This window comes from Onychomys torridus, chromosome 13 (assembly GCF_903995425.1).
Source record: "Onychomys torridus chromosome 13, mOncTor1.1, whole genome shotgun sequence".
NCBI classification, from domain to species: Eukaryota; Metazoa; Chordata; class Mammalia; order Rodentia; family Cricetidae; genus Onychomys; species Onychomys torridus.
In genome coordinates, this window is record NC_050455.1 from 66,222,582 (window position 1) to 66,247,319 (window position 24,738).

The window sequence follows — 24,738 nt, forward strand, 5'->3', positions numbered from 1 at the left end:
TCCAGACCCCACCCCCCTACAAAACAACTCATATCTATTCGTTCCATTCATTGGATATTATCTCCTATGTGCGGGCTGTTGTTTTGGATGTCTCTGGGGATACATCAGAGGAGCTGACCTTCCAGACAGATCCTACCAATAAACACAAAAGCAAAGTATATATACTTTAAATACGTTTGTATAATAACGATTATACAGAGATGCCTGCTGTTATCAGGTGCCTTCCACGACTAACTCTTGACACCGGAGATGGAAGTATCATCATCCCCTTCTATGGACATCAGGTTTCTTTCCGGAAACGTAATGTAGATGTAGGCTGGAATCGGTTATCTAGGGATCAAAGCCAGATTGCCAAGGCCTCTCTCTAGCCCTTCATGGTCCAGTCTGACCACCTCTCCACAGAGCTGCGGAGGCAGAGGGCTGCTCTGAGTGCCACCCTGCGGCGGGCGGCGGCGGCACAGGCCGCGGCTCAGAGGGCGGGGCTAGGGCGGATCGGGGGCGGGGTCTGAGCGGGGATGGGTGTGGCCTCCTCCCGCCCCGCCCCGCGCAAATCGACCCTAGCTAGTTTGTTCCAAGTCGCAGCCCGTATGGGCTCCTGTTGCCGCCTCCCTTCCCCAAATGGTGGAGGATCTGTCATGTGACAGCCAGGAGGCCGGAACTAGGCGGCTTGCGTGAATTGCAGGAGTTTGACAGAAATAGAGGGCGACTTCTCGGAGGCAGAGTGTATGGCCGAGGCGGTGAAGCCCCGCCGGGCCAAGGCCAAGGCCAGCCGGACCAAAGGCAAGGTGAGGATGCTGTGGCTGGCACGCGAGCCCTCTGCTCCCCGCGCGGAGCCATGGGGTCGGGCGGCTGTCAGGGCCACTTGGCCGCCTCCCAGTCCTGACCTCACTGGGCTTTTATCTTCTGCTCATTTTCTTGACTTCCCACACCAAAGCCTTTTCCTCCTTAGCCCCATCTTTGACTTCCGATCGTATCCTTTGTGACATGAGAACATTCCCAGCCCCTGGAAATGCACAGAGAAGGGACTTTCTTCGCTTGGGAGGAATGGTTTGTGGATAGCAGTGATGTGTCAGTCCTTCGTTTTCAAAATTCAGGGCGACGGTGTTATTTCCTGTGAACCTGGTTGTTTACAGTGTGGCATGAGTATCCAGGAATTATCTCAGGGCAGAGCCCACACAGTAGGGATGAGTTTGAGTTTTCTGTTTTCTGGATTGTTGCATGTCGTTAGTGTGGTTTTAAATTGACTTGTTTTTAGGTACATTTTGAATTTTTGACTTTGCTCCTATATACTTGTTGCAGTGAACAAGTTAAATTTTATAGACAAGTGGTCAGACCTATTTATATCTATATGTTTAAACAGTGTTTTTTAACCTGCTTCTGCCTTTGGATTGCTGAGGTTAAAGACATGCCACCACACCTGGCCACTGGATCTAGATAACTTTGCCTTATCCAAAACAGAATGTACACGAATTGAAATGAACGATGAAGGTGGTATAGGAAATTTCCTTCTCCAGAGTGTATGTATGTATGCATACACACACACATACATACATACATACATACATACATACATACATATATACATATCCCCCAAGCTGACCTCACTATATAGCCCCAGCCTGGACTTGAATCTGTGCCTCCTACCTCAGCCTAGAGAAACATTACTTTGACACACCTTTTATGGGTACTATGACCATTTAAAAAGTACAGAAACTCTGTGTGTATGGTGAGGGAGCATGAGTGCAGGTTTGGATGGACATTGTAAGGTGAGTGTGTGGCCCAGAGGTCGTCAGTCTTGGGCAGTGTTCTTCAGGAGGAGCTGGTCCCCTGCTTTTTGAGACAGAGTCTCTGGCTGGGACCTGGGGACTACTGTTTAGCTTAGGCTTGTTGGACATCATGTCCTAGGATCTGCTTGTGGGCTCTGGGGATGGATCCCAGTCCTCATGTTTCCATGGCAAACACTTTACCGAGTGTACCACCTTCCCACTCCCTGTCAGAAACATTGAAAGAAAAATAAGTTTGCAGTGTCTTGGTTTGATAAAGAACTATCACAAACAAACAAACAAACAAACAAACAAACAGTTAACCAGCCATACATAACCCTTTGAGCCTGGAATAGAGTAGTTTATAACATGAGTTACCTATAGAGAACAGAATCTTAAATCCTAGCAATCGACTGTTTTTTTTTTCTCTAGTAAGTGATGAAGCTGGAGCCTCGACAGGTTAAATGATTGTCTTAATCATGCAGTTAGCATGGTTTATCTCAGGGGAAGCCAGAAATCGTGGCTTTCAGTCCAGTAGCTTAACCATCATTTTATATATGTGTCTGTCTGTCAAAGATAGCATATTACAGACACCTAAAACAGTCAGTCAAGAGGAGTCTTTCTTCATTTTGTTTCATAATTTCTAAATTAAAAATTAAATCTTAAGCTTTTAAGTCTTATGAAAACCGAATTGTCTATTTTATCAATGTATTTCAGGCAGCTTTCCTACCTACACATACAGTACTTTGTTTTCTCAACTGTTAAAGCTCATTTCCAAGACATTTGCTTCAATTAGATATCTCACACACACTTTACCCCTGTCCTCTAAATGTAATTGTTCACTGAGAGTTGAATTTCCTGCATGATCTGGTTCTTCCCATTACTCTCCATCATCAATGTCTCAGCTCTTGCGAGGAGGGTTTTTGCTAAACTGCCCTCACATTCACATTGCTTTTTACTTTCATTCTCTGAACTGAAGCTAGGTTGATATATGTACAGACACACATACATATGTATACATATGTATTGACTAGAGAGAGCATCCTGACCTCACAGAGATCCACTGCTTTTGTTTGAATACTAGTATCAAAGGTATAAACTACCATGCCTGTTGAATTATTATTATTATTATTATTATTATTATTATTATTATTTTGGTTTTTTGAGACAGGGTTTCTTTGTGTAGTTTTGGTGCCTGTCTTGGCTCACGCTCTGTAGACCAGGCTGGCCTTGAATTTGCAGAGATCCACCTGGCTCTGCCTCCCGAGTGTAGGATTAAAGGCGTGGGCCACCACGGAGGCATGGGAGGCAGAGATAAGCAGATCTCTGTGAGATCAAGGCCAGCCTGGTCTGCATAGTTCCAGGACAGCTAGGGATACATAGCAAGACCCTGTCTCAAAACACAGAACAAAGAAAAAAAAAGTTGCAGAGCTTTCCCATTTTGCAGAGGCTAGATTGGAAGCGCCAGTTTAAGGACTCCGGCCTGGGTTTCCTCCTCAGTGTCTGTCACACCCGTATTAATCTGTGTATTTTCCTGCCTTAGAGTCCCTGCCTTCCACCCTTCCAGGCTCCCTTCCTCTGCCCGTTAGTGCTTGCTGTCGGTGTCTGAGTTTAAGCCGCGCTTGCCCAGCACTTCCCCTGTCACCCTTGTGTAGCTCCCTCTGGCAGGAATGCTGTGCACCCATTTTAAGTCCCCTTTCTCGATTGTAACAACTTTATCAGCCACTGTCTTCTCTCGGAGACAGTGAACTCACAGAGTGAGGGATCACTCTTGTTCCCAGTGCATTTCACAACACCTGTAGTCACCTGATAAAGTTGGTTGAATTAAAAAACAAAACAAAACAAAACAAAACAAAACAAAACAGAACCAAGAGCCAGCATTGAAGCACATTCCCAAGCTTTGCCACTGAGGAATTTAATATTTTGTTTCACAACTAGTATAAGAAAACAAATAGAAAATGTCCATGATACCAGCAGGACCCTCATGCTTGCCAGTCTAAGGAAATAAATTTGCTTTAGGGTAAGCAGAGGCATTTGTTAATGCTGGCTGTTGTTTGGCCATGGTTATAAAGTCCTACATCATTGAAACTTTACAGTGATGTGTTTTAGCATCTATTTATGGAGCCGTGAACAGATTCCAAGGCTTATTTGGAAGTTCAGGAAGTGGAGTGTCATGTGCTGTTGTGTTTAGATCACTGTGGCTTCTGGATTTGTCTCAGTACCTGGCCTACATTCCTCAGGGGTAAATACCTGGTAGGTGACTTCAGGATGACAGGTTGTGGTTCGGTATCTGGTAGTTACTATTGGATTCTTTAGATCTAGCCCTAATAATGTTTTTATTCTATTAGTGTGATTCTTTGTAAAAACATTCCCCCTACTCTGAGGATCGGGACTTCATACATCTTAGTAAACTTAGGTTCAGAAGAACAGAATTTTAGATCTGGATTTACTCTGCAGACTTAATAGATTTTGTAGTAAGGCAGAGTGATTGATGATGCATGCCTGTAATCCCAGCGCCTAGCAGACCGAAGGAAGATTGTGAGTTTTGGGCCAGCTAGGCTACATAGTGACTTCTATGTTAGTTTGGTGTTATGTAATAAGACCCTGTCTCAAAAAACTGTATTAAGTTCTGAATTCCAACAACCAATAAGAGCATCTCGTAACTGATAGGCTGGATTGAGATGTTTCCTGTGTAACCCTTCCTGCCCATCCCTGTGGTCCTTCCTCTTGCTCTATTGCCTAGGTAATTCCTTTGTTGCTTCTAGACGTGAATTGTTACTGGAATAAAGTTGGGCAATGCTATATAATATTATTTAGCCTCTGTTTGCCTCTCAAGATCCAGTCATTATTGAATACATAATGCACACTTATTGTTTCCCCTAAAACAATTCTAGGCATTTGGGATATAAAGAAAATCCTCAGGCCTCAATGGTGCTTATAGTCTGGAGTAGAAACTTCCCAGGTGTGTTTCAGAACAAACATAACTGCACATTTATCTTCACATTGCTGAAAGAAGTATGTACATGCTCGTGTGCACATGCATAGACAGAAATGGACATCTCCAGGAGAGAACTGTTGGTGACAGCTTGTAGTGTGTCCTTCTAACTTAGCTTTGTCCTCCTCTGCCTTACCACAGCACTTCAGGGCATTTGACTGTGACAAACCCAAGTTTCAGGAGTAAGTAAAACTATTTCTAAGACCAGAAATGATGTCAAAGTTTTAAGAAAAAATATAAATTGTAGATAGAAACACAGGCAAGTTCTCAGAAAGAGACAGTTGTTCCCCTCAGAGAGCACAGGGTGCAGCAGTTAAGAGAATCTACCTGGGGGCTGGAGAGATGGCTCAGTGGCAGAAGCCATCCTGCAGCCTCTGGGAACAGTGCATAAATGGAGCTCCTTGTGGCAAGGTCCTTTGGAGACTCCTGCCCGACTGGCAAGGACCCGTGAAGGCGATGCTGCAGACCCTGTGCTGACCATAGGGAGCTCATGAGCTTCATCAGGCCTTTCTGACTTTCGATATGCTTATTCCTATGGTAATTCTTAGTTCACTCAGTTGTGATTGTGGCTGAGTTTACTGGGATAACAAAAGCTGATAATTTTAATAAAGTTTCTATAAGGAAATTAAGCATCTTTGCAATTGATCACAGAAACCGGTCCCTTTGGTTGCCCCTGGCTGCCTTTGCATCCATCCTGAATAAGCAGGAAGAGATCACTAAGGTTAATGATTCTGGCTTATTTAACTGTTCTAAAAAAAAAAAAGAAGAGATAACTATATTCTAAGAACTTAAGAACTTGGGAGACAGTTTCCTAAAAGATGACATTAAAAACTTATAAAGACATGTAAGAAAAAGATAAAGGACATGAAAAGTCTGACATCTTTCTGGCGCCAGGGCATCATGAATGGTTAGACATTTTTTTCAATGTCAAAATATCAATAAAGGGATCTAAAACTCCTAGTTTCCTTGGAAGTAAAAGTACAAGTAGAAACTGCTAGAAAGAATAAAAGCTTGGTCCCAGCAGTTCAGAGTCGGGTATTAATCATTACCGTTCTGAGAATGTGTGAAGAATAGGATTACAGCTGCTGTTCACATAAAAGGGATATGCAGATCATTAGAAATGGACTTACAGGGTGGGGGATTTAGCTCAGTGGGAGAGCGATTACCTAGCAAGTGCAAGGCCCTGGGTTCGATCCTCAGCTTCAAAGAAAAAAAAAAGAAATGGACTTACACCTGAAAAATAATATTCTAAGTATGGTGTCATAGTCAGAGCAGACTACAGAAATGTAAGAGCATCATATTGCTAAGGACTAATCACAGGGCTTGAATGCCTCTCCTTATTGTAACCACATGTTTGCTGCCAGCCTGGGCACAGCGTGAATAAGATGTGCCTAGCTAGATACAATCAATTGGCTTGCAATATAAAAGTGATGCTTAGATACAGGGTAGAAGTCAGTTAGTGGCCACAAGGAAGTGAGGAAGAAGAAAAGAAACTGAAATGGGTAAATGGTAATGATTCTGGGAAAGTGATTAAAAAGAAATGAGTTGAAACTGCTCATGCTTGAACATACTGGAACATGTATAAATAAATAAAGACAGCTCGAGCTATTTGGGACCATCTGTTTGAAAGACTCTTCATTTTTCACCAATTTCACACCTCCATCCTGTGGCTCAGAACCCGGAGCTGGACTTTGGCAGCTCAGCATCTAATAGCACTCACTGGCTGTTCTTGTAGAGGACCCAAGTTTGATTCCCAGCACCCACATGACAGCTCACAACAGTCTGTAACTCCAGCCCCAGAGGAGCAGCATCAGGCACATAAATAGTACATAGACAAAACACCATACACATAAAAATAAATCAATCTTAATAAAATTAAAATAATAAAAGAATTTACTTGTACTTGTCTCATGGGTACTTGTGTGGTTCTGTGTTTAAGTAGGTAATTAGGTGAGTGTCCACTATCTTGTTGCTTACTCTTCCTGAGGATGGTCACGGGTCATAGGTGCTAGGCTCTCATTGTTTGTAAGTCATCACAGACCCCCTGGGTCAGCCCCAAGTAGTTTGGGTTTGACTATTAGAGAACAGAGTGGAGTTTGCGGTTCATTTGCACTTTCATATTTGGCCTTTTTATCTCTAGTTAAGTGTGTTCTTCTGTATTCATTATTGACTTACATTTCTGTAACACTTCCAGATTTTTTTTTTTTTTTTGGAATGATTTTATTTTAGTTTTTATCTTTTGATTGTTCTGGGGATTGAACCCAAGTTTTTTCTTGAATATGAAGTACTTTGCCACTGAACTATATTCCCAGCCCGGGATGATTTAAAAATTTTTTTATGTGTATGTAACTTGTGTGGAGGTAAAAAAATGAATAAATACAAATTCTTTTTAATCTGCTTGGCTGCTTGGCTGACCCAGTGGTTAAGAGCCCTTGCTGCTCTTGCTGAGGACATGGGTCTTGTTCACAGCACCCATACTGGGGGGCTCACAATCACTTTTAACTCTAGTTCCAAGAATCTGGTACCCCCTTCTGGCCTCCATGGGTACTGCATGTATGTGGTGCACATTTGGTCAGACACATACATATACATAAATTAAAAAGAAACAAGAAAATTTCTTATAATTACCAGAGACATGAATTTTTATGCTAGTAGCTTGATAACCCTTTGAGTTGTTTAAATTTTATTTCACTATCTGTGATGATAGTTGTAGTCACAATATGTCTTCTAGTACTTTTTTCTCTCCCTCTCTAAAGTTGGCAAAGTAATTGGAAGGTGACTGTCTTTAATCAAAATGGAGTTGCAGAAGATTCCCACCTTGGCATGAAAGTTCACTTCTGAATTTATTAGGAAGCTTACACAGAGTCATATCAGGGGGAAGAGGAGGCACCTTTGGGAGGATACATTCCTGTAAATGCATTTCATTTTAAAATTTCTGAGTATGTTCAGGTAGGGTCACAGTTCAAGAAGACAGTATGGCAGAAAGGGACACCCCTATCTGTATTGGGTGATATTGTAAAGGCAGTGGGGAGGTTGATTCCCTGGGTGCATGTGAGCCCACATCACCAATGCTCTACAGACATGGGAACTTGCTGGCCGTTTTTGGTTCACAGTATCAATTGCTGACAGCGGTGGTGGCTGGGATAGCACTTCAGTCTTCAGGGGAGCTTCCTTGGGCCCTTATTAATAAAGGAATTTAGAACTGGACTCAAGGAAGCTCAAGGACAGTTTATTAGAGTTTCAGAGAATCTGAAGGACAGGGTAGGTGTCAGTCCTGCCAGGAGAGACAGAGACCAGGTGATGCCTGTGAAGTTGGGCCTGCAATGGAATCAGAGAGCTTATTAAGAAGGGGAAAAGCACTCCTAAGAATGGAAGTGGGTTAGCGAGCTGAGGAAAGAGCCCCCTGTGTCAAACTGTAGATATTTATGTATAGTTTAAACACTCTTCATCTGAAACAATCAACTATTGTTATATTTCATCCTGTGCTTTTAGGAAAAGAAGAAACATGAAGCACCCCAGACTTCTGATGAAGTTTCCCTTCTAGAGACTTCTAGAGAGCAGGAAATCCCGTCTCTAGCTTGTGAACTCAAAGGAGATGATCTGAAGGTGTCAGCTGATTCCCAGCTCCACAAAGGTGTCAGTGGATGGAGTGAAAGTGATATGTTTGATGTCCCACTAGGCTCCTCGACTGTAAGTGATGAAGGGTCCCTGATACGAGACACAGAGGACCTGAAAGAAAGGGGAGAGATCAGAGCCCATGATGGAGATGATGAAATCAAGATGAAGGTTGACCCTGGAGACAACGGTAGAACTACAGTTGAACCTTCCAAGAACGTTACCGAGGGAGAGGAAAGCACACTACGACAGGGGTCTTCAGAAAGCACACCACAGCAGGAAATGGCAAGTTTACAAGTCAGAGAAACCCAGACTAGGAAAGATGAAGAAGCCCTTGGTTGTTCAAAGGTGCTTCAGAATGCTAGCTTGCATGGTTCTTATGAAGCCAAAGAAGTTTCTCAGCCACCTAGAGTGAAGAAATTGTATCCCGAGTTGCCAGCTGAAATTGTGGAAGTACCATCTTTGGTGGTGGTGAAGCCCTTGCTCTGTAGTGAGCGACTCTACCCAGAACTCCCGTCTCAACCAGAACTAGTACCATTTACTAAAGAACAGCTCAAACTCTTGGAGCCTGGTTCATGGCTGGAAAATGTTGAGTCATATGTAGAAGAATTTGACAGCATTGCTCATCAGGATAGGCATGAGTTTTATGAGTTACTCTTGAACTACTCACGATGCAGGAAGCAACTGCTGTTGGCTGAAGCCGAGCTACTTACTCTGATGTCTGATTGCCAAAATGCCAAGAGTCGACTGTGGAACTTTAAGGATGAACAAATGGCTGTACAGGTATTTTGACTGTGTGTGTCAAGCTTCAGGGCTTGGGAATTGGTAGTTGAGCTGCCTGTCCTGTAGCGCTGTCTGGAATTCAGTCTATGTGTTAAACCTACACTGGTCCTGGCTCCATCAATCCAGGAATCACAAGATCAGATGGCCACAGGGGCAGGCATATGATGTATAGGCAAGGGGTGAGTGGGATAGTGGTCAGCAGAGAAACACATGCCAAGTCTAGAGGGGACAGCAGCTCTTGATGTCTAGCTGACAGTTAGTTGTATGATTGAGATGTGTTGGATTGCTGCATCTTAGGATTTTTCAAGAGAGGTAGGAATCTGGATTTCTTTTTTAAAGATTTATTTATTTATTATGTCTACAGTACTGTGTCTGCATGGCCAGAAGAAGGCATCAGATCTCATTAGAGATGGTTGTGAGCCACCATGTGGTTGCTGGGAATTGAACTCAGAACCTCTGGAAGAACAGCCAGTGCTCTTAACCTCTGAGCCATCTCTCCAGCCCCCAAATCTGGATTTTTGTATGAAGAATCCTAACGGGCAGTGTTAACAGCTAACTAAATACAAATATATGCAGACATATGTTCTACACAGAATCTAAGCCAGCAAACCACATCTTAATGTAAAATTCAACCCATAGACTATTAGGATTAGATTTTGGTGTAATGCCACAAATGTGCAGTGAGGAGAGAGTGTCCTGATTGAGAAATGATAAGAAAATAGGAAAGTCCACTAGCTGTGACACCCTCCTGGAGGCCAGAGCCATCATTACTAAGGGCCTGGAGGGATGGCAAGGAGGAGAAGGCTGTTTTGGACAGTTGGGCACTGCAGGGAAGCCGGAAGAGGTAGTGGTGACACATGTGAGTTGCTGCCTACCTTTCATCTGTGCAGAGCCTTGTGTATCTTTTTGTAGATTCTGTGGAAAGAGACACATCTGGAAATACTGAGAAGAAAGGGAGGGTGGAGAAAAAGCTCAGCGGAGAAATAAGAGCACCTGATGCTCTTGCAGAGGACTCTGGTTTGATTCCCAGCATACACGTAGCAGCTCGTAACCTAGTAACTCCAGTTCCAGAGGATCCATGGCCCTCTTCTGACCTCCCTTTGGTACACATCCATACATGCAGATGAAAGAAAGCAGTCATACACATGAAAGAAAATGTAAAACAAGAAAAGGAAATGAAAGGACAGACTCGAGTATGGTGGGAGGAATTACTATAATGGAGGATTCCTTTTGAACAGAGCCGTTAAGAGTGAGGTAGATCTAGAGGTGTTGTGGGCTACTGTGAAGTTGAGGGATAGCACATTGGCCTTGGTATTCTTAGTATAGGCAGTAAATACCAGTTGTGAGAGTTTTAGGGACAAACGTTACTGTTTCTATGCTCACTTCATAGGGTTACCCTTTACAGAACTTGTCATGTACTCATGATTGGCAGTGTTCTCTGACACATGGCCATCATTTGCTAGTATGGTTTTGTATGTACAGTATTGGCCCCTCATTCGGTTATAAGTTTTTGAAAATGGTGCTGAAGCCTGTGTCTTACCCCTGCTGCCTGACTGTATCAAATTGACTGGTTTCATGTGTCATCCTTTATCTACTTGTAGGGTATCTGTGCAGATCAAGTGAAAGTGTATGGCCGTCACCACTACCAGAGAGTAGAATTGAATGAAAATGTCCTGGGAGAACTGAAGAAGCTCTTTGATGCCAAATCCGAGCACCTCCACCAGACCCTGGCCCTCCATTCTTACACGTCCGTGCTCTCGAGGTTGCAAGTGGAGTCATACATCTACACGTTGCTCAATAGTTCAGCTGTTCTGAGATCTTTAGCAGTTCATCAGCAAGACCAAGGTAGGCAAATAGTGAAAGCTTTCCTCTTATCCTTAAATGTGGACCAGAATGGAGGGTATAACCTGTGTGAGTTGACTGGATACTAATTGCTTTCACAAGGCATCATTGTGTATTTTCTTTCCTTGCCCCCCTCAACACAATGTTTACTGATGTTTCTTGAGTAGTATGAGGCCTCCCTTTCCCATGGCTGTTGTTTTTCCTCCTTTAGGAAGGCAAAAATCGGCCTCTTTTTGCCTTTGCTAAGTAGTGTCCCAGTGGCGTTTGATCCCAAAACTAAACATCTGGATACCTTTTCTTTTTTAAAAATGTATTATCATTATTTTATTATTAGATTTATTTATTTTATTATATGTGTTTGAGTGTTCTGTCTACATATATGTCTGTACACCAGATGCCTGGTGCCTGTGGATGTACAAGGATGGAGTGGATCCTTGGGAACTGGAGTTATGGATGGTTGCATGCTGCCTTGTGGGTGCTGGGAATCAAAACCTGGTAGAACAAGTGCTCTACCCACCGAGCAAGCTCTCCAGCCCCCAGAATACCGTTGTGTTCTCCTGTTTCTCTCTTGCATTTTATTTTATTTTTTTCTCACTTCCTTGTTTCTTGAATTTGTAACTGATGTTCTATAATGTTCTGAAGTAGAAATTCTAATTCCTTTCTTTTTTCATGGTTATCTGCCCTGCTCTCCCCCTGCACCATATTCTCAGACCTCTCATGCATGCTAAGTACAGCACTCTGCCAGTAGAGTTTATCTTCAGGATGTAGAACCTTACGGCCAGCCCCCAGTGGCCCACTTCTTCTAATGAGGATTCATTTCCTACAGGTTCCACAACCTTCCAAAAGTCACCATCAGATGGGCACCGAGTATTGAAGTAAATTAGGAACATTTCACATTCAAACCACAGTGTTTTGCTCTTAACCGTGGCCTTCACAATTCAATTTGCACTGTTTGACTTCAGAAGTCCCCATAGTCTTTAACAGTCTCAGCATTGTTCATATGCCCCAAATCAGAGCGTTGAAACCTATTAAATATAACAAAAGAGTAGCATTGGTTGGTCTGGAAAAAAGCTGACATGTAATTCCCTTTGTAAGAATTCGGTTCATAAGGAAAAAGGGCCTGGAGGCCATGGTTGGCCTCTATGTGGGAAGAAGAGTGTTAGACAAACAACATATGGAGATCTAAACAAGATCGGGCCTTAATGGAAAGGAGAGGCATCCCTTTAAAGCCTAGAGAGGAGCTTCATTAAGAGAATAAAGCCAGGCATGCTTTTAATCCCAGCATGCAGAAAGAGGCAGAGGCAGAGACGAGACGCGAGAGGTGAGAGGCGAGACTTCAGAGGCAGAGGCAGAGGCAGAGAGGCAGAGAGAGAGAGAGCAGAGAGAGCAGAGGCAGAGGAGGAGGCAGAGCAGAGAGAGCAGAGAGGCAGAGGGAGGGCAGAGCAAGAGCAAGACGCAGAGAGTGAGAAAGAGAGAGACGAGAGGCAGGTGCAGAGCGAAGCAAGAGGCAGAGGCAGAGGCGAGAAGAGAGGCAAGAGTCAGAGAGGCAAGAGGTAGAGAGAGAGGCAGAGAGCGAGCAGAGGAGAGGAGCAGAGAGCAGGCAGAGGCAGAGGCAGAGGCAGAGGCAGAGGCAGAGGCAGAGGCAGAGGCAGAGGCAGAGAGAGAGGCAGAGGCAGAGAGGCAGAGAGAGAGAGGCAGAGAGAGAGGCAGAGGCAGAGAGGCAGGGAGAGAGAGGCAGAGAGAGAGGCAGAGGCAGAGGCAGAGGCAGAGAGGCAGAGGCAGAGAGGCAGAGAGAGAGGCAGAGGTTGTAGACTCTAGCCTGAGGGTACAGACCCTTGTTCTAACAAAACCAGCAGTATAAGCATCAAATCCTGTTGCTCCATGCCTGGGCATCTGGGGCTTGAGAGAGCCGTCTGCACTCCCAAACCCCGGGTGGCCTCTTTATCTAACTCTACTGCCTACGGCACTCTTAGTCTCCGGTTTGGGCTGGCTCCATCTACTCTATGCCTGGTGCTCTCCTTGGCGGATGTCCCTTGGTCCTGGCACCTTCAGTATCCTGAGGTCTGCCTTATAACTTAGACTTTATGTTCGCAGCTTTTTTGATGGCTTTGAAGTGCCCCCCTGCAGGGAATTTGACTTTGCCCCATATTGTCCAGCCTTGCTCTGCAGCTTTCAGAACCTTGGAGCCATGGCACCTTACTGTTCCACGTTTAGTTCTTGAGAACCAGGGATGTGTGGACAGTGGTGCTGCGTTCTCCAGCCTGAGATACAGCTGGACCCACTTCTGTCACAACACTTGCCTAGGTGCTTGTTGACCAGGAAGGAGCCTTCCAGGGCATTCTCAGTGTAGGCTCTCACCCTTTAAATGCCATGCATTTTTATAGGTTGGAGTGCTCGGTGTTTAGGGTCTTGCCCTCGGGGTGTCCTGTCATCCTGGTGCAGAACACTCGGCTACTCTTTTTCAGTACTGCCTGTCTGCAGCTTCAGACTCTCCCCTTTCCTGCTAGCCCACACACGGTTCCTGTGCTTCTGCTCCCCTGTGCACGCTTTCCCTGTAAACATGAATAAAAGTGAGCACTAGCCATGCTGTCTCGAATACTGCCTATTTTGAGATTTTCTGCACCAAACAAATTAGTCTGTAATTTTGAGTAGATTGGCAAAGATTCTTTGCCAGAATATCACAGGGATGACCTCTGTCCCAGTTCCCAATAGAGTCCTTGTTCAGCTCTGTGGTGGTTTGAAAGAAAATGACCCCCAAAAGATGTGGCTTTGTTAGAGGAAGTATGTCACTATTGGGGTGGGCTTTGAGATTTCTTATGCTCAAGCTGCTCCCTGTGTCTCAGTTCACTTCCTGTTGCCTTCTGATCAGGATGTAGCCAGCACCATGCTCCCCACCATGATGATAATGAACTGAACCTCTGAACTGTAAGCTGCCACCTCAGTTAAATGTTTTCCTTTGTAAGAGTTTCTGTGGTCATGGTGTCTCTTCTCAGCAATAGAAACCCTAAGACAAATTCTGAAACACCTCATGAGCCAGGCCTTCATTGACCACATCTCTCTTAACACTCTGGTCTTCCAAACTCTTAGCAGAATGGCCCATCAAGTTCTGTTTATATCAGTTCAAGACTTGTTCAGCATGTAGCTCTAAACTCTTTTATGTTTATCCAGCAGATAAGTTCTAAAGGCATAAGTACTACGTGTCCAACTGCTCCACCCCTTGGTGCTGTCTTTTTGTATTACTGCTTTTCTGACAAGAGACAACTTAAGACGGAAGCATTTGCTTTGACTCACAGTTCAGTGGGACACGGTCTGTGAAGGAGAAGAGGACATGGCAGCAGGAGCACCGTTAGGCAGGAAGCAGACAGCTGCTTTGGGCTTTTCTGAACTAAATGTTTTACACATTTTGGTGTGGTTATACTTGTAAGACATAAAGCTTGCTTGAAGACCAGAGGACAGCCACAGAGTTAAACATAGAAGTCAAGTAGTGGTTGCATACACCTTTAACCCTAGCACTCAGGAGGCAGAGGTCGGTCTGTGAGTTCAAGGCCACCCTGGGCTACATGAGATTGATCCAGTCTAGGAGAGACACAGAGCCAGGCAGTGGTGGCACACACCTTTAACCTCAGTATTTGGGAAGCACACACGCCATTAATCTAGGAAGTGAAATGGCTGGGAGGAGAAGGGCATGTGAGGCGTGAGGAGACAGGAACTAAGCCCTTTTGGCTGAGGACTCAGGGAGCATTCAGTCTGAGGATTCTTAGAGACAGGATCTCGCCTCCCTTTCGGTCTGAGGATTCAGTAGAGGTGAGAAGTGGTTGTGGTTTGTTTCCTCTGATCTTTCAGCATTTACCCTAGTATCTGGCTCCAGGTTTTTATTATAAGACCATTTAGGATTTGTGCAATATTTTGTTTTCTTGCTTTAAGTGTGAAAAGCTAAAAGTCCCCAGTACCATCAGGAGGACTCATCTACTCCTCTCTTTTATGGTTTCTAAACTGACAGAAAGCATCCCCTCTGACGTGTGTCAGCTGAAGGAGTGCATCAGTGTCTTGTTCATGTTCACCAGGAGAGTGAGTGAAGATGCCCAGTTCCATGAGGACATCCTGCTCTGGCTGCAGAAACTAGTAAGGGAACAGATACAGACATAGAAGTCTTTCATTGCTTGGGTAATTGAAGAATAATTTCTTATTTTGTATTTCATAGTTTTTTCTTCTGTAGCTTCTCCAGCCAACTCATTTAACGAGTTAATGACTTTTCTTTGATGGTGACACATGGCTACAAGTTATTTGTCTTACTACTTTGTGTCTCTAATGAACTCTGGCTTTCAGGTCAGAGGTGAACTCAGGAGGAAATGCAGAGGGAAGTGAAGACCGACTGCCGACTCACCATGTGTCTGATCATGTTTGATGATAAACTTAGTTGTACTTACCATGAGAGGAGAGGGGCAGGGTTTGGAAAGTTTAGGTGTATTACAGATGGGATTTATGTCTGGGCACTGTGTCCGTGAGTTTATGAAATCAGTGAAACCACGAGTCCTTTGTTGTTTAGGTGTCGGTGTTACAAAGAGTTGGCTGTCCTGGAGACCACTTCTTCCTTCTCAACCACATCCTTCGCTGCCCAGCTGGCGTCAGTAAGTGGGCTGTTCCTTTCATACAGGTATGGTGGTGCTCTGATTCTGGGGGTGGGGAGGGATTTTATTAGTTTTCCTTAAGAAATGTCTAAAACAGCCGGGCAGTGGTGGTGCACGCCTGTAATCCCAGCACTCGGAAGGCAGAGGCAGGTGGATCTCTGTGAACTCTGACTACAGAGCTAGTCCAGGACAGGCTCCAAAAGCTGCAGAGAAACCCTGTCTTGGAAAAAACCAAAAAAAAAAAAAAAAAACCAAACCAAACCAAAACAAACCAAAACAAAAAAAAAACAAGAAATGTCTAAAATAACCATCCCCCAAAGACCTAACTGAGTGCTATTTAAATGAAAATATAAAAGACTTATTTCTATTACTTGTATGCTTTATGTGTCTGCATGGACTCATGTGCACCGTGTGCATGTAGGTGTCTGCAGAGGCTAGAAGGCGTTGATCTCCTGGAACTAGAGTTAAAGGTGGTTGTGAGCTTCCTGATCTGGGTGCAGGGAACCAGACTCTCCCCTTGATCTCTTGGGAGCAGTGAATGCTCTTAACCATTGAGCCCTCTGTCTGGCACCCTAAGTGAAACCTTTAAACCAGGAATTCATGTATATAGGAGTTAGAGCCAGCGCCTTCTGGGTCATCATAGGTGAAGAAATTGGGACAACTGCAAAAGTTCAGATGTAACCCAGCTTGGTAGGCTCACAAGTGTTTAATTTGGTAAGAGGATGGCTTACCAGGACTGTTTTTCTTTTCTGTAGTAATTGCCACAACTCTCTAAATTAATCTCACAGTACACTTGGTACTGTGAAATAGAATCTGCCAGCATAGCAGAGAGGTCTTAGGCCCGTTAGCAACTTGCATATACTTACCATAGTTTCTCCTTTACCGAGCACCTTTTGGCCATTTTTATTATACATAGCAACCACTCAGCTAGCAGGAATCGAAATGTATGCCGAGTTCAACTCAACTCCTTCATATTTTCTTTAGTATTTCTGGTGACATGGAGCTGAAATCATTTCGAAGAAAAGAGGATGTTTTGTGTTTCTTGGTTTAGAGCAGCAGCGCTGTGTTCCATCACAGCTGTTGCAGATGTTTGCCTTCAGCTGCTCATCCTTGGCTCTTAGATAGTGTTCAGGTAGCTACTCCAGCTGTGCCTTGTGCTTTGGAGTCAGGCGTAGCTCTGTCCTCTGACTAGCATCTTGCTTGTTAGATACATGTAAACCAGCTCAAGCTGGTTTTCTACAGTATGCTTTTTTCATTTTCTGATTTCAGATCAAAGTGTTGAATAACCCTTCAGGGGTCTTTCATTTCATGCAGTCCCTTGCCCTGCTGATGTCTCCTGTCAAGTAAGTGTGGAAGAGCTTTGTGAACCAGAAATTGAAATACTTCTACCAAAGGGTTGGTTTTCTTAACTGCCCACATCCAAAGCAAACTGCCAAGGGAAGTGTTGGCATTCTAGAATTTAACATTGCAGATTTCCTTTGGGTTTGATATCCCTGTCCCAAAGTGATATGTCTAGCTGCTTATTAACCTTTTTTTGTGCCCCCCCCTTTTAGTGGGTTTGTCTCATTGTGTATGCCATTGTGAAAGGTGAGATAGTGTGTTCCTTAGACCAGAGGGGGACCTGATGTCAGTGTTAACTGTGGAGCTGAGTATGCAGTAGGAGTGCAGCCAGTCAAGATCTGAGTAGTCATCAGTCAGTTCCACAGTGCATGAGTCAGCTTGGAAGAGTGGAGGATTTCATTAGGTGAGGGGCTGGGGAGACTAGTGTGAGCAAAGGTCCTAATCCAGGGTGTGCAGAGGACTGGGGTGTAGGTAGCTGAAGGCAAGCAATGGTAATCAAGGTGAGTAACTTCAGTGGGGGCTGGAGGGGAGAAGGCCTTGAAATTAAAGCTGAAGAATCTACACTTGATATGGCTTGGCCTGTGAACAAGTGAAAGATTTTTGAACAGGGAGCAAAAATTGTCTTTAAGGAAGATTAGGCCAGATGTGATGGGACACACCTGTTATCACAGCACTCAGGGGTTGTAGGATCTTCAGTTCAAGGTCAACTTGGGTTACCCCAAGACCTTATTAGAAAAACAAAAACAGAAACATGGGGGTTTGTTTTGGACAGACGGTGGACTGGAGGCAGAAGAGTATGTACTTTTTCATTGCTTCCTTGATGACTACAGACATTTATGCCTCTCCTGGTTCAGGATCCCAACCAACTGCACAGCAAAAGAGCAGGCATGTTTTTGACCCAGGGAGAATGCAGAGCCTGTTTGTTGGTGACCCTGAACACTGTTACCAGCAGCTAACCTGCCTCTGGGCCTGTATTGACTAGGGTCACGATAGTAGATAGAGTGCGGGAACCTAGACGTCTTCTTTCTGGGAAATGACTTAGTAGCTGATTAAAGAATGCAGAGAAGGGATGTGTCCCTCCTGACTCTACCTGTGTGAGCCTGAGAGACTAGGAGGGCATCGACAGCACTAGCAGAAGTACAGGAAGAGGGCTGTTTTCTAGGGAAGAACAGCATGTAAGTGACACATGCCAGTGGCCGCTGGAGCTCAGGACTGGGCTTTCCCTGTTGAAAGGGAGATATTGGAACTCCAGAGCTGGAGTGTGTAGGAGGATTCTGGATAAGAGAGGAGTGGGTAGGTAATTTTCAGAGAGGATTGCAAGTTAGGTCATGGTCCAAGAGAAAACTGTTCTGGTTACATTGCTCATCAGATGGAACAACTGCTTAGAAAATCCTGTTGCTGTTTTTTTCTGGCTTCCATCTTATACTGCCTGCATGCAGAGGCTGCTCCTGAACAGGGATGTGTTTTGACTAGGATGTGTTTACCTTTATGTATACCTTTTGGCCCCAAACAAGCCTCTCTCCCAACTGCATACCTTTTTTTGTTTGTTTGTTTTTGTTAAAACACATTTTTAAAAAAGATTTATTTTTAATTTTTAATCATGGATATTTGTGTATGTCTCTGTGGGGATGTGTATATGTGAGAGTGGGTGCCCATGAAGGCCGAGAGGGCTCTGGGTCCATGAAGCTGAAGTCACAGGTAGTTGTGAGCTGTCTGCCGTGAGCGCTGGGAACTGAATTGGGTCATGTGCAAGGACAGCCAGTGCTCTTAACCACTGAGCCATTTCTCCAGCCTTTACTTAATTTTTTTTTTTTTTTTTGAAACAGGGTCTCATTATGTAGGCCAGACCTAGAGCTTGTTATCTTCTATGCCAGGCTGGCACGCAACCAGTTATCTAGCCTAAGCTGACCTTGAGCTCAGAGAGACCTGCCTGCCTCCGCCTTCTGAGTGTTGGGATTTGAAACTAAGCACTATTGTTTCTGGCCTTAGTTCTTACTTCTTATTTGATAGTTCAAACCATTTGACAGCTGGGCTGATTCCTGACTCTTCTTTAGGATAGACATCCACACATGAGCTCATGTCAGGCTTTCTATGTTCATATGATCAGATTCATGTCTGTTGTCTTTTAGAAATCGAGCAGAGTTTATGTACCACATGAAGCCCAGTGAGCGGAAGCCATCATCTTCAGGACCTGCATCTGGGAACTGGACACTCGTAGATGAAGGAGGAGAAGAGGTAACCTGTGTCTGCACTGTCCCCTTTAACCAATTCTGAGCTGTCTTTACATGCAAAGCATTGTTCTGAGCACTTGCTCATAAATCTCGATTCAGTAACCCTCTGAGGTAAGTATTGTTGGGACCCTCATTTTACAGACAGGGACAGCTGATGTGTAAAGGGGAGGTGACTTGTCTCAGGTCATGTGGTCATTAAACGCAGAACCTGTGGAGCAGGTTCCCGAGCCAGGCACCCATCCTGCCATCCTTGGAGGCTGTGTGCAGAGGGCCGGAACTGGGAAGTGGAGTGGGGTGATGCTTTGTGGAGTTTATACGAAGGTGTCACTGTGCACAGGACCAGGTTCCTGGGACTCAGGTCTCACAGATGACCTGTTCTGAATAATTTTGATGAAAACTTAATGAATAAAATCCAGCTTCTCAAGACAGTTTTTAAAAAAGTTTTAAGATAATTCTTGTTAACTTTTCTTTCCTCCACAAGTAGCTAGTAATATATTTGTAAGGAATTTTTCTTTTGCTCATTCCTGAGCCTGTTTCTGGCTGAGCTCCTCATTTGGCCAGCACAATGGCTCAGCAGGTCAAAGGCCTTTGCTACCAGGTGTGTGTGTGTGTGTGTGTGTACATATAGCTTGAACTCTGCCTCAACCCCCGATTTGATGTTCTAAGATGCTCATTGACCTGACTCACTAAAATCCCCTGTGTCAGAAGTCTCAGAGTGACGCCCACGCTGCTGTGGGGTCATGTTGATGTATGCACCAGGGTCCATTCTGGGACCAGTGCTCCCATTCACAGTAGCTTTGTTCTTTATCACCTCCTGCGGCTTGCAGCAGGTGGGCAGGTGGTGGGAACTGATGTGGGTGTGCAAACACTCGTCTGGAGACTGAGTTTCTCAGCAGCTAATATAAATTATCTTTGGAAGATTGTAACAAAACAATTTTTTTGTTGTTGTTTGTTCATTGTTTGCTTTTCCCTAGAGTGGCCTTTCTTCAAAATAGTCTTTTTTTTTTTTTTAAATGGGTTCCCTGAAGTTAACCCCAGACACAGAGCCTCCATTGGTGCTTGATTCTTGGTTAGCACTCGGTAAAAAGTTGAGTGACTGCAAGAACTTAGGGAGTTAGGCATCATGGTGCTTGCCTGTAATTCCAGCACTTAGTGGGGAGAGGTAGGAGGATTCTGAAATGTAGGACGGACTAAGCTAGACAGCAAGACTTCACCACCCCTGACAAAAAATGAGGCCAAAAGACCAACAGCAGAAAAAAATAAAAGCTGCGTCCCTAACAAAACAAGTAAAAACCCAACAAAACCAGCAGTAAGGGAGGAAAACTAAAGCAGAAGTAACCAGAAGAACTTTGTACCGAGACTAGTATGAGCTTCATTGGATCAGAAAAGTCTGTGGGGAGGAAGGCCTGGGTCATCCACATCATGTTTCTCAACACTAGCTCCACATAAGGCTCACTGGGCCAATTTATAAAGCTTGTCAGGCCCATATATAGATCTAAGTTTCCTAGAGCCTACCGGGTGATCTGCTGTTCAGCCAGAGTCAAGAACTATTGCTTTTAAGTATAGTTTCTGAGGCTCTTGTTAGCCATCATATACATGGTGTTATTCTATTTTGAATTACTTGATATACTTGAAGCAGGTCAGCTTTATTAAAACAGAGGTTTAATGAGTGACAGTTTTGGAGGTTGAGAACCCCAGTAGCATGGCACAGGTTCTGGTGGGGCCTCCATAATAGATGGCAGAGTGCAGAGAATCTCATCTCAGAACAAGAAGTCTGGGAGCTAGATAGGTCCTGACTCGGTCCTTTCATAGCACCCTACTAATGAGAACTTCCCTTAAGGGAAGTACCATCAATAATTAAGAGCCTTAATTAAATAATTAAAGGTCGCACACTAACTTCCAGTACTACTAGACTTGGGACTAAGCTCCTGATACAAGAATCATGGGACAAAAATATAACTAAACTGTAGTGGAAATAGTAGATAAAAAGAATATGCTCAGGATGTTATGAATGAATTGCTGAAATGATTGATTAGTCCCTTGTTGAAATTGTTGTAATACATTCAGATTCTTTCCTTTTAATGTAATGCATATTGGGACACATGCTAACTTGATTTCTAAGGTGACTTTAAGGCTCTGCATCAAAAAGACCCGGAAGTGTCCCCTGGATGATCCTTGATTACAGTTAGTTTTGTCTTGCCCACAGCAGAACCTGAGGCATCTGTAGCAAATACTAGCGGCTTCCTCAAAAGTGTGTTGAACATGATAGTAGACTTTGAGTTTTAGTAGAAGAGAACTGTAGCTACAAATATCTTGGACTATAGTAGACTATGGTTGTTTAATTAATTGTTAATCTGTTGTCTGAGCAGTGGGCCTCATAGTAAGGTCCTCAGTCTAGAAGAGGGGTTTTTTGTTTTGTTTTGGTTTTGGTTTTTTGAAACAGGGTTTCTCCATATAGCCTTGGCTTTCCTGGAACTTTCTCTGAAGACCAGACCAGGCTGGCCTTGAACTCAGAGATCCACCTGCCTCTGTCTTCCCAGTGCTGGGATTAAAGGGATGTGCCACCACTTCCTGGCTCTAGGAGAGTTTTATTCTTCTACATGATAGAAATTTGATGACCCAGATACAGATAAATTATACTTGCTTTTCAGAGGACTTCCAGGATGTCTGTGGATCTAAGGCTATTTATTTAGTTCACTGCCCTTGAGGAGGTGTCTATAAGGACCACATTATGACTTGGATGATTTAGTTCCTGTAACTCCAGACTGATTAGCTGATGTGATGTGGCATCTTCCCTTTAGGATGAAGATCCTGAGACCAGTTGGATTCTACTTAATGAAGATGACTTGGTCATCCTTTTGTCCCAGTTTCCCTTTCATGAACTCTTTCAACATCTCCTTGGGTTTAAAGCAAAAGGTAGATAGTTTTTCTCATCATCACTGAAAAGTGGTACTGGTACAAGCTCCACATAGGAAGCACCAAGTCTTGCATTTGGGTGGGCTGCTGATGGGGGGTTTCCTGTGCCCACCTGTGCACAACCTCTTTTCTCTTGTGTTTACTTTTTTTTTTTACTTCATGCTTAAATGAAGAAGTAACATGAGTAGTGTACATGTTACCTAGGTTAAATATGTTGATATTAATGTATTTTCCTTCAAGTTCCCTATTTAACTTTGATAGTGGAACCAGAAAGATGGGATTACTTCCTTCCCCTCCTGGCTTTCTCACTGAATTATACACCTGTGTTCTGTTGTGTTTTGTCATAGTAATTATATTTTTCACCTATCTGTTTCACTTCTAGGTGATTATTTACCTGAAACAACGAGGCCCCAAGAGATGATGAAGATTTTTGCCTTTGCCAACTCATTAGTGGAACTCCTGGCTGTGGGGTTAGAAACCTTTAACAGAGCCCGCTATAGGCAGTTTGTGAAGCGCATTGGCTACCTGATAAGGTAATGCTGCTGTTGGCTCATCATGCTGCTGTCTCCTTGCTTAGACACAGACACTGACTGCAGAGGGGTGATGGATGTTTATACTTAGATCTTCTCATAAAAGTGAGATAGTTCTCCCATCAGCCATATGAGGATTTCTTAAATGTTTCCAGTGAAATTATTTGATTAATTATCTCAGATCCAATTGATTTTTTAAATATAATTATTATTGGAGTTCTGACTTTCAAAGCTGCTGCTGGACAGAAGGGTCAAGGAAGATGCAGGCTTCTTAGGGTTTCTGTTATGAAGAGACACCATGACTATGGCAACTTTGTTTTTGTGTAGCTAGAGTTTTCCTGCCTGGCCCACAGTCAGGACAAATCTCTCTCACCCGCCAGACGCTCAGACCCAACCAAGTAAATACACAGAAACTTATATTGCTTACAAACTGTATGGCTGTGGCAGGCTTCTTGCTATCTAGTTCTTATTTCTTAAATTAACCCATTTCTGTTAGTCTATAAGTTGCCACATGGCTCGTGGCTTACCAGTACCTTACATGTCGCTTCTCATGGCAGCAGCTTGTAATATCTCTGCCTCCACCTTCCATTTCCCAGATTCTCCTCTCTGCTTGTCCCGCCTATACGTCCCACCTGGCTACTGGCCAATCAGCATTTTATTTACACAGAGCGATATCCACAGCATTTTTGTTTGGTTTGTTTGTTTTCTTTGATTTTTGAGACAGGGTTTCTCTGTGTAGCTTTGTGCCTTTCCTGGAACTCACTCTGTAGACCAGGCTGGCCTCAAACTCACAGAGATCAATCTGGCTCTGCCTCCTGAGTGCTGGGATTAAAGGTATGCACCACCACCACCTGGCCTTGGCAACTCTTATAAAGGAAAACATTTAATTGGGTGGCTGTTCAGTCTATTATCATCATGGTGGGACATGGTGGCATGCAGGCAGATGTGGTGCTGGAGAAGGAGCTGAGAGTTCTGGATCTTGCAGGCAGCAGGAACTGAGATACTGAGTGTGGCTTGAGCATATATGAAACCTCAAAGCCCGCCCCCACAGTGACACACTTCCTCTGACAAGGCCACACCTAATAGTGCCACTTCCTTTGGGGGTCCTTTTCTTTCATACCACCACACTCACATAAAGTCTTTTCTGAGATTTATGCAATCTCTTAACTGTAATCATCTGTAAAATCAAAATTGAAAGATGGGTTTATGGTTTCATTAGCAAGTGTTTGAAAAATTTTTGAGTTTATATATTGCTTTTCTCTAAATCAACTTCACAACTTCATACCCTTTTCTACATTTTCAGTTTTTTTTTTTCTGGATTATTCCCTATAGCATATACATCTTCAAAAAGAAGTTCATAAAAATGCAAAATCTCTTCCTTTCTCCACTTTTGTTCTCCAAACTGAATTGGTTAACATTCATTTATTTTAGATTTCAGTCAGTGTTATGAAGATCATAGGATGCCCTCAAAGGCTGGGGTTCTCAGAAGGTTGAGATCCTAGCATGTGTCTATCCTGTGCCCTGCAGCCCACATGGAGCTGAGGAGAGCTGGGAATGCAGCCTGACATGAAATGTCAGTGTCACCTGTGTGATGGATTTTACATGTTGTGATTGTTCTTATGCCTCCTGCTAAGTACATCACTACGAGGGTTGGTTTTCATTGCCTCTATTAGATTGCCTTCAGAACTGAGCAGATAGTAGGTGCTTAGTTAATATTAGTCCTTCACATCTAATGTCAGGTGATACTGAGTGAGTGACTGAAAAGTGCTGTGTTGTTTTCCTCGTTCTCAGGATGACCCTTGGCTATGTCAGTGACCACTGGGCGCAGTATGTGAGCCACAGCACAGGCATGGGATTAACACTACAGCCCTACTCTGTGGAGAAACTGCAGATTGAATTTGATGAGCTATTTCTCAGAGCTGTTCTACATGTCCTGAAAGCCAAAAGGTAAGAGGTAAGGGCTTCCTGCCTAGGAATGTCGAAGTGTGTCTTAGTTAGGGTTTCTATTGTTGTGGTCAGCATTATGATGACCATGGGAGCTCTTATAAAGAAAGACATTTCACTGGGGCTGGCTTACAGTTCAGAGATTTAGTC

The 24,738-nt window shown here is 43.9% G+C and overlaps 1 protein-coding gene across 2 annotated transcripts in view; it reads left to right on the top strand.

Moving 5' to 3' along the window:
• Positions 1 to 653: 653 nt before the first annotated feature.
• Epg5 (ectopic P-granules autophagy protein 5 homolog) overlaps positions 654 to 24,738 on the top strand; it is a 100,388-nt gene continuing 76,303 nt past the window's right edge. For both annotated transcript variants that reach the window (XM_036204579.1, XM_036204580.1), the window contains exons 1-10: positions 654 to 785; positions 8,251 to 9,156; positions 10,758 to 11,001; positions 14,999 to 15,120; positions 15,545 to 15,652; positions 16,896 to 16,969; positions 19,097 to 19,202; positions 22,000 to 22,114; positions 22,497 to 22,647; positions 24,436 to 24,591. In XM_036204579.1, the coding sequence (XP_036060472.1) occupies positions 726 to 785; positions 8,251 to 9,156; positions 10,758 to 11,001; positions 14,999 to 15,120; positions 15,545 to 15,652; positions 16,896 to 16,969; positions 19,097 to 19,202; positions 22,000 to 22,114; positions 22,497 to 22,647; positions 24,436 to 24,591 (2,042 nt within the window). In that variant the 5' untranslated portion in view covers positions 654 to 725. The remainder of the gene's footprint in view (positions 786 to 8,250; positions 9,157 to 10,757; positions 11,002 to 14,998; positions 15,121 to 15,544; positions 15,653 to 16,895; positions 16,970 to 19,096; positions 19,203 to 21,999; positions 22,115 to 22,496; positions 22,648 to 24,435; positions 24,592 to 24,738) is intronic.